Genomic DNA, 10,168 nt, shown 5'->3' on the forward strand with positions numbered 1-10,168 from the left:
GGATCTCTCTTCCCCTTCTCATTGTCTTTGTGGCTTGTGAGTGGTGAATTCACATCACCGGATCAGATCAGGCATAGGCGTGCATGCATGCATGCAGGCAGGCCACAGTAACAGCACCGACAGGAGCTGCAGATTAAGCATGCAGATCATGTCATGACTCGTCAACAGTGCGCCTGAAAGATACAAGACCTGGGGAGAGATTGCATCCCATGTTCTCTCTCTTTTTTCAGACTCCGCAGATTAGCCCAGGAAACTGAAGATAAATGGAGAAATTGTAAACAAGTCAGAATTACTTTCATACAACCTCTGCTGTCTGATCTGATCCATGACAACTCAAATGCTCAGCTCAACAGGTACTGCTAGACTTCAAGTCAGAGACACCAACCAAGGAGACGAAGAAGGGGAAGAAGAAGGAAAAAAAAAACAGCGCTGCTACACGGACGACAGTTTTACAGCCGACGCCTGCACGATCCTACTTGGCAGCATCAAAAGCAAGCGTGCAGGCAGGAATCACTGTTGGGGAGGGATGCATCGTTCGCAGATCGTGCGTGTAGTGTCGTGTGTAAAGCAATTTCGAAAAAAAAACTAGGTCCAGGAAAAATAAATTGAAATTGAGTGGAGCTCAGTTCGGTTCGCCTATGTCCCCCCTCTCATGCTTGCTCCCCAACCTTATGATAAGATAAACAGCAAAAGGAAAAAAAATTGGAGATGATGATAGACTCGAGTTTGTTTTTTGGTTCTCTTCTCTTCTCTCTGCTTCGATCGATCGCTCCGAAGGAACAGTGAAATTAATGGCAATGCGGCTTACTAACGCTAGCAGAATCAGCAACCATGGCGCCGTTGGCAGACGCCAGGGTTAATTTCATCTTCTTTGTGCCGTCAGTCGAGCTTGAGCTCCCCATGCGCATGCGGGGAGCTCGGGCCGCGGTGGCCGGAAGGCCCGGGCTGCGACGGCGGCACTTGCATCGGCATTGACATGCCCAGCGGCATCGGCATTGACATCGCCAGCGGCATTGACTGTGACTGCGGCGGCGTAGGCGAGGTAGGGGGCTGCCTCGTGGCGAGGTTGTGCTTGTTGTTGTGCATCCAGACCTTGAGGACGCGGCGCTTGACGCCGATCTCCTGGCAAAAGTGCTGCACCATGGCGTCGTCGAGCTTCTGGAGACGCCACCCCACGTTCTCAGCGAACTCCAGCATGCGCCCCTTCTGCTCGGCGGTGAACTTGGTGCGGAAGCGCTTCTTAGACGAGGAGGAGCCGCCGCCGCCCGAGGCTAGCCCACCTCTGCCGTCGCCCATGATGCCGCCGCCGCCGCTGCCGTCCATCTCGTCCGACTCGGACGTCTGGATCATGTTCAGCGGCATGATGATCTGGTGGTGGTGTCCCAGCGGTGGGGGCGGCGGCGGAGGGAGAGCGCGTGCCGCGGCGTAGGCGCCGTAGTGGTCTGCGGTGACGAGGAGGCCCCCGCTGCTCTTGTGGTGGTGCGGCACGGAGGGGCCGAGCAGGCGGCGGACGGCATGGTGCCCGTAGCCGTAGCCGTGCGAGGCGCAGCTGTCGCCGTCGAAGTCGTCGAGCTCCTTGCGATGGAAATTGCGGTGGCAACCGCAGGCGGAGCACTTGAGCGCCTCCAGCGAGCCCTCCTCGCCGCTGGGCATGAACTCGCCGCACCCGTCGGTGGCGTTGCCGCCGATGGCCGCCGCGTGGTTCTTGAGGCACTCCCGGTACTTGACCGGCGGCCCTCCCGCTCCGACGGCAATGGCCGCCGCGCGCTTCTTCCCGGAGCTGTCCTCAGACACAGCAACGGGAGGCGACGGCATATCCTGCGCCTGGGACTGGGACTGGCCGTTGTGGTTGGCGTGGTCATGGTGGAGGTCCATGGCATGGTCGGCGACGGCGACGCCCCCGCCGCCGATGCCCCCGTAGGGCGAGGCGGCGGCGTGCATTGGGATCGGGAACTCGCCTCGGGGCACAGAAAGATCCATCCTCAACTCCCTGTCCGGAAGGATGCTTCTCGCTGGTGCTGCTGACGCTGCTGCTTCTGTTCGCCTTCTCTGCAGCTGCACAATGGACACCATGAGAGAGAGAGCAAGAAAAGGCCAATGGCGCCTCCAACTCAACGCCAACAAAATTCAGTGTTTCTTGGGACTCTCAACACTAAAGAAAAGAAAAGAGAGAGGGGGTGGAGAACGAAAAGGAAGGTGATGTGAGAGAGAGAGAGAGAGAGAGGTGCATGGTGTGGTGTGGTGTGGGATCTTGGGGACCTTATCAAGAAGATACTAGCGGCACCACTTGCAAGCTCCAAGAGCACACATAATCTAGCCAGCTGCTCAATTACACCATACATAGATACATACAAACAAATAAATAAATGCAAAATACACAACAATATCCTGCTCCTGCCTAGCTTAGCCTCTACTTTGCTGGGCTCCTCCTCTGCCCATGCAAACAAGATTAGAAGAGAAAAGGGAAGGGGGAGAAGCTTTAGAAGATGGATAGCTGCTGTACTCACTCGCAACTAGATGCAGGAAGGATGGTAGGATGGATGATGAACAGTGGGGCTGTTCTTGGCAAGCAAAGCGAGTGAGGGGTTACTTCTCCCCTGGATGCGAGTTTTACTAGTTACTAGTACACCGCCACCGCTACTACTAGTACTAGTAGCAAGCAAGCGAGCTGCTAGGAGTGGTTTTTTTCTCTGTGGATGGACTAATGTATGGACCAGCCTTCCTTTGACCTCTCCTCTCTCCCCCCCTCCTCTCCCACACACCACCAAGGACTAAGAGCTAGCTAAGCAGAGGGGGAGGAGGAGGAGCTTCCTTCATGGACAGATGTTATGTGTTTATGTGTGTGATAGAGAGACCATCTGTGTTTTTTCTTCTTCTTCTTGTCCTGCACTGCACTGCTTGAACAGTGGAGGAGGAGAGAGAGAGAGAGGAGGGGAGGGGAGGGTGAGCAAGAAGAGACCAAAAGCAAACGAACCTCGGTGTTTGTCAAGGGCTAATCAAGAGGACAAGGAAGGAAGGAGCAAGGCCTCCAGCCTTTGCAGCTTCCACCATTGCGCTGCACTGAGGTGACTAGGCCGTCTACTCTAGGGTCTAGGGCCTTTCCTAAAGGCAGGCACACCCACAGCACAGAGCGGCAATACAGAAAATAATAGTGTAAAGTATGGAGACGGAGGATCTGTCTGTGCTGTGCTGTGCTTAGCCAGAGGAGCGAGCGAGAGAGAGAAGGGACAAGTGAAGGGAGCTTGGGCAGACGGCAAGGCAAGGCTAGGCTGTTTTCTTCTAGTGCTCGCTCGCCCTTGGTGTAAATAATAACCAAAAGGAAAAGAGATGTGTGTGAGGGAGGGAGAGATGGACTGATGGAGAGGAAATAATAGGTAGTGTGTGTCTGGCGCTTGCTTTGCTTGCACTATCAGGAAAGAAACCAGGCGTACTTCATAGGGGTGATGGAGGGTGAGAGAGCGAGGGGGTCGTGCTGTGTCAGAAGCAAGGCGAGGCGAGCCAGAGAGAGAAGGTGAAGGCGAAGGGAACAGCACCCGCATGCCTCCGCTCCACTGTGGCCGTGATTCCCTGCTTGCTTGTTTGTTTTTGACGCCCAAACGGACGATTTCTCTCTCATCATCGCTCTTGTCAGAGAGAGAGAGAGAGAGAGAGAGAGAGAGAGAGAGAGAGAGAGAGAGAGAGAGATTTCCCAAAGAACAGGGAGGAATGGATCGAGTTAGGTTAGGCGCTTGATCAATGCTCTCATGGGCTCTATATGCATTCACTCACAAGACCCTTGTGCTGCTGGCTTGGGTATTTAATTCTCGTGCATAAGCAAGCGCGGCATCAAATCCCATTGTCGGAAGATACCAATTCATCATGGACACTGATCTCCCCTGATCGCTGCTCATAACTGCTGCTGCCGCTAATTGGCTACGAACAGAGCTTGTTTCTTCACAAGTTCACATGGGAATTAAACGTCGCGCCAGCTACTAAGTAGCTCAAATGAGAAATAAAAATCGTCGCTATTTTTTATACTATCATCAGGAAGAGAGAAAACACAGGAAATGACAGGCAGAGACCCTACATGCATACATACAGACAGAGACTGCTTTGTGGTATCAAAATGTGCCACGCAATTAAGCACGATGCATGCAGGCAACAAAAAGGGAGGAGTATTAGCAGCCTCAGTCGTCAGGCTTTAGCAGAGAGCATATATAGTGGGTTTGTCTGTATCACACAGGATGCATCATTGTGCCCTAAGAGTTGACCACCACACCCCCACTGTCCTAATGATAACCCCCCATGACCAAACCGCTAACCGATCATCTGTCTTACGCTTGCTGGAAAATGTGCAAAAGATAAAAACAGCGCTCCGATTTGCAGGCCCTGAGCACAACACATGACACGCAGCTAGCTGTACTACAAGCAACCAACAACCCAGGTTAGTGGGGCAGTGTTAGGCCCTGTTTGGTTCATAAGTCTTAGGACTTTTTTTAGTCCCAACTTATAAGTCTCAAGTCCCTAATAAGTCCCTACATGTTTGGTTCATGGGACTTAACATGGACTAAAAGACCATATTACAACTATAAGTCCCTATAAGTCCCTCCTTGAGAGTCTTATTTCATAAGTCTCAAATGCCCACTTTAAGTCCCTATAAGTCCCTCCTGTTTGGTTTAGATGGGACTTAAAGGGACTTATTTAAGTCCCTACACCAATAAGTCCCTGTAACCAAACACCCTCTTAGTTTCAAGAGTAAACTTTCCCTTTTGGGCCAGCGCCACTGATTAGAGTGACAGTGTGTCCTAATCAAGCAATTCCTACAGTTAAATTACTACAGTAGTTGACTCCGCATCACCCACACACAGGCACAAGATGCCACCTCAGGGATTCTCTCCCGATCATTGCCCATCTGCATGATGATTTGAGCCAGCTACTGCTACTCCTAGCACACCTTGGGGTGTGCAAAGATATTACGACTGTCATCAGGCCCACCTAAACCCTAGCCTTGGATCCTGCAACTTTTTTTTTCCTTGTCTGCTTGCTTGTCTAGAGGCTAGTGAGCAGTGATTGCGGTGTTGTCTTGTAGTAATAGCGCAACATTCCCCTACCTAAAGCGAAAATCTCTGCCAGGTCTTTCTTTAACAGCGCATGCACTTAGCAAGTTTGGATTAGGGCACATGATGGAATCTCACGGTTTGGGGATTAGATTATGATCGCATTGGCTTGGAGGAATTAGATTCCCTTTCCCCTGTGGGGAGAAAGGTCCTAATCGCTTCTTTTGGTGGTGAATATTATAAAGTGTGCTAAGCATGCAAAGTGCACGCAGAATGATCATCTTTAAGGTACAACAAACAAGACACCCTCCTTTTTCTTTCCTGTCAAACTGAATGTTCACCTAGATCACGAGGAATGTTCATCCTAGATATCGTCTTTCGAAACAATGTGAGGCTGGATCATCCAGGAATATCTCTCTGGCTCAAGGGAAAAAAGATTAAGATGCCTAGACCCTTACCTTTTTCTCATGATTTATTGTACGTTTTATTTTTTGCATTTCAACTTGTTTTCCCCCCTCCCAATCACTTTATTCTATCCGCTTTTATATATTCTGAGTTAAACTTCCACGCAAACGTCTTTTGACAATCTTGATGTATGATTCGAATTCTTATGATAGGAGGATGGGTTCCGGCGTACGATGTCAAGTTTAACTTGGCAAGCTATGGTTTAGGCTCTAACTCACTCTTATACGTACCTCTTTAAGCAGCACATAATGGTCTGAAGAATTGTTCTAAATCTCTAGTACCATTTATCTATGCCTCTCCCGACATAGTGAAGATCGAAGTCTTTCGTTACAACAATTTTTTTCCAGAGGGTTTTCACAAAAAGAAAAATCGTTCTTCATATTCGTCATACATTTTATTGCATTACGATTTGAAAGAACCCTCCTATTTTGTTGTTTTATGGATTATTTGCGTATCTTCATATTTTATATGGCTTTCGGATGCTGGTAAAAGGAGACATGAATACCTACCGGCATGTACACGGTGTATATTTAAAAGCATTTGTTTTTGACATCTTTGTGTTGGGAGAATATCAATCACTTTTTTTTGTTTATTTCGGGGTGGTACCGAGCTTGTTGACTTATGTCATGTGATGGGTCTAAGAAAAGGACTTGCGGTATGTTCGCCACCCTGCTTTGACTTAATAAACATAATTCACGTCCGCCTACAAGTATTACGAATACTGTTGGCCAGTTCCTAGCTGGGATGAACCCCAAGCTTATTGTGACACAATTTGGAAGTTCTACGGTAAAGATTTTGTTATACGATTATGTCTTAATAGGAAACAGAGTTTTTTTTTCTGGCAGTGGATATGTGTGTGAGGCTCACCTTAGGGTAGGGTGGCATGAGACTGGTTTCTAGGTGTTGCCACTTGAAGATGGTGCACCTATATTTAACTAATTTGGATGATGGTCAGTGACAAGATTAGTGGAGCATAAGTTGCCACTTGAAGACTGGTTTCTTGGACTTGGTGATGTCACAGACACTTGGTAATAAGGAAATGGCTTTTTGAATCAATCAATAGAGATGCCAGGCTCTTTTTTCCCCTCTTTTGGAAAAGAAATGTCGAGTTATGGTCGAACTGGGCCTGTATTATTGCTGGAAGGCCTTAGCAGCAGAAGGCCGAATCTTGAACTGCATTCTGCGAGGACTGGTACCCCTAAAACAAACTCTACGAGGACTGGCCCAAGACAGGCTCTAGTTGCGGCAACAACAACAAAAAAAACTTTTTTGATGTGTAGCGATTTACCTAAAAACACACAAACACTTGATGTTCTGAAAAAAGCCTAAAAAACTGGATGTAGTGTAACATCCTTGAAAAAAAATCCTTTTCACTTATTCATTTTGAGTGACAACGGATTTATGTATGTTTTTTCTTGCTGCTCGACAAATAACATGAAGTTTTTTACTATTTGTGCACCAAAATCAGCGTTCGAAACCCGGAAACAAGAAGACCGATAAAAGAAAGAGGACGGAGCTGCATGCTTGGAGACTAGATTTGAAACTCGGGAAGACTGATAAAAAACCCAGCACGCACCACATAGCACTTCCTAATATTGATAAATGTACTGTCATAGTAATAGACAGTGGTACTCTTCAGAGAATAGGAGATGATGTTATTTCACGGAGGGAGTATTTATTTTTGTGTGCCTGCATGATTTCGTGGATACGAGTACAAAATAATGTTTTGTCCATGACGGACAGTAATTCATACTCCTGTAGTCCTGTGCGCCTACTAACTCGAAAACATCTGAACATGAACATGCGGGAGTACCGAAGGCCAGTGGTCGCCATGTGTTTCTGCACGACACGGCCAGCGCGCACTTTGGAATTTCAGAGCTACTGTCCTGCTACTGGACCATATAGATGGAGCGAGTGAGTGATCAGCCATTCGACCAACCGACCGATACGATATGCAGCTGGAGTGCTGGGTGCCTCTGGTATACCCCTTTTTCTTTTTTTTATGTGGCATAGTATAATTTATATTTTTACTAATCAAATTGATGGGTATAATTGGAGTCGATTAGAGTCAAAACAGAAGGGCTTGTATATACTGAAACAGAGGAAGAACGTGATTACACATTGCTATTTTCATACTAAAGTAGCTGATGTACTGCTAGAGAGAATAGCGCCCAATGATATATTTTTGTTAAAGAGTACTATTTTTTCCTGCTTGCCAATATTTACTATAGGTTTAAATATATTTCCTAGTATTACAATTGTCCCCACAAAATCTTTTAATAACTGTACTGGTTAAATGCGAAAATTGCGGTGGGTTAGGGGTGGGGGTGGGGGGGGGGGGGTAAACTTAGCTTAAAGAACCAATATATTCCATAGTTTGTTTCTTGACTGTCAATTGTTATACGAGTTCTTAGCTTAAGGAGCCCTTCAACATGGATTATGTTCTACTTCTACTTTGTTTTCTCACCTAAGAACAATATATTTTCCCTCAAAAAAGGGAAAAAAATACTCTTCTTTTCCACTTCGTGTTCTCCAAATCGCTAAGATGCTAATACGGCAAGTAATAGACATTATGTTCATCCAAATCAGATTAGGAATCGTCATAGAATAAAAGGGGCATATTTAGGCATGACCTCGGAGTACTTGATCTAAAACGTTAATTACTTTCACATGAGAACTTCTATTTATTGTTCACTCTTGTGAGTAGATAATATGAAAAGAAATACTACCAATTTTTTTATGAAGGATTTGATGCATGATAGAAAATATAGGATAGTAATTTGATACATACAAACATAAATGAGCTCTATGTAGAATACAACGATTTAACTTCTTTTCAGTAAGTGCAAAACTTATATTCATATAACCAATAACAAAACAAATCTCGAACAATATTTCAAAAACACAAGAAAAAGATATGCTGAAATGAAAAAGTATCTAGAAATCATTAATTTCTTACCTTCAAACTATGAAGAAAGATGTCCTATGACGGTGTCAAAGCGCCATCACCTTCCATATCCTCCTACAAAATCGTGACAACAAATCACAAATGAGAGAAAACAATAAGCGCATACAAACAAGTTATACTCAAAGTCTCCAATCCATAGAACTATGACAGAACATATATGTGATAAGACACTAAGTGCATCAATCTTTTCACATATCAGTAGAAAACATAAAATCGAGATCTAGATTGTACCGGCCTACCACTTGCAACAAAAACCTGAAAGAGCATAAGAGATGACCAAGCTTACTTTCCTATGGTTGTAGTTAATTGGAGAACAATATCTAATTTAAAGGAGAGGAACGGAAAATATAAATACTAGTTGGCGGATGGGGTGTTGTGGAGGTTCATCCGGAGGCTCTATAGCTACCAAGAGAAACACTCGCTCTAATTGCGCTCTAATTACACATTGTACTCAAGATCGGCAAATAGCGCCAAGTAGTTTTGAAGATCAACACCTAGCATGGTCATTTGCTAGTTGGCATGCGTCAAGTAATAACTTTAGCACAATTAATGAGTCAATGGAGATGTTTAGGGATGTTGTTTGATATATGTTAATCGATAGACTATCAATTGCCACACCATCACATCCACAAGTTTGTGTCAACATGAATATGCATATTTACTTTGGATAGCAAAGCCCTTCAAATATGCTAATACGGGGCAAGTATTAGACACTGTACTCACCCAACTCAGATTAAGGATCAGTCATAGAATGAACTAGACATATTTTGAATGACCTCAGAGTACTTAACCTAAAAGGTTAATTACCTCCACACGAGAAGAACATCAATTTATTGTTCACGTTTGTGAATAGATAATACGAAAGGAAACATCAAATTGTGTATGAATGGTTTGATGCATAATAGAGAGACATATGATAGCAATTTGATATAAACAAACCTAAATGCATTTGGAACATGGTAGTTTACCTTATTTTCAAGAAGCGCAGAACTTTTACTCATATACCCAAGAACAGAACAGATCTCAAAGTAATATTCCAGGAACACAAGGAAAAGAGATATGCTAAAACGAAAAAGTATCTAAAAATCATTAAGTTCCTACCTCCAAACTCAGAATGAATATGTCCTATCACAGTGTCAAAGCGCCTTCACGTTCCCTATCCTCCTACAAAATTATCAACATATCAAAAATGAGAGAAGACAATAAGCAGACACAAACAAGTTGTACTTAAAGTCTCCAAATTCATAGAACTATGACATATCATATATGTGATAACACAGTATGTGGATACAATCTTCTTAGATATCAATAGAAACCTGGAGATCTAGACCTAGGCTGCACTGCCCTACCACTTGCAATAAAATCCTGAAAGGGCATAAAAGATAACAAACCTTACTTTCCTATGGGTGTGGCTAATTGGAGAACAATGTCTAGTATGAAAGCGAGTAAGGTATTACTTAAATACTAGTTGGGGGATGGGGTTGTTGAGGAGAAACGCTCGCTCTAATTGCGCTGTAATTGCGCGTTATACTCGAGACCAGCACGTACCACCAAGTGGTATTGAATATCAACACCTGTCATTGTTATTTGCTAGTTGGCATGCATCAACTAATAATTTTAGCACAATTAATGAGTCAATGGACCACGTTTAGGGATGTCGTTTGGTACATCTTACTCGATAGACGATCAATTGCCACCC

The 10,168-nt window shown here is 45.1% G+C and overlaps 1 protein-coding gene across 4 annotated transcripts; it reads right to left on the minus strand.

Moving 5' to 3' along the window:
* Nucleotides 1-260: 260 nt before the first annotated feature.
* On the minus strand, nt 261-9,633 carry LOC119295206 (zinc-finger homeodomain protein 4-like). 4 transcript variants are annotated; one of them, XM_037573568.1, is made up of 3 exons: nt 9,571-9,633; nt 8,461-8,523; nt 261-2,055 (listed from the first exon to the last, which is right to left on the minus strand). In XM_037573568.1, exon 3 carries the CDS (start codon nt 1,978-1,980, stop codon nt 880-882), a length of 1,101 nt encoding a protein of 366 aa, XP_037429465.1. In that variant the 5' UTR covers nt 1,981-2,055; nt 8,461-8,523; nt 9,571-9,633; the 3' UTR covers nt 261-879. The 4 variants fall into 4 exon arrangements, with proteins under 4 accessions (XP_037429465.1, XP_037429464.1, XP_037429463.1 ...); XM_037573567.1 differs by lacking the exons at nt 8,461-8,523; nt 9,571-9,633 and adding an exon at nt 2,975-3,139; XM_037573566.1 differs by lacking the exons at nt 8,461-8,523; nt 9,571-9,633 and adding an exon at nt 2,508-2,956.
* Between the last annotated feature and the right edge of the window lie 535 nt (nt 9,634-10,168).

The sequence above is a fragment of the Triticum dicoccoides genome, chromosome 4B (assembly GCF_002162155.2).
Source record: "Triticum dicoccoides isolate Atlit2015 ecotype Zavitan chromosome 4B, WEW_v2.0, whole genome shotgun sequence".
Lineage (NCBI taxonomy): Eukaryota > Viridiplantae > Streptophyta > Magnoliopsida > Poales > Poaceae > Triticum > Triticum dicoccoides.

Excerpts from the sequence above, each read along its gene's own strand:
- LOC119295206 (XM_037573565.1), bottom strand. The coding sequence starts at position 2,073 with ATGGTGTCCATTGTGCAGCTGCAGAGAAGGCGAACAGAAGCAGCAGCG.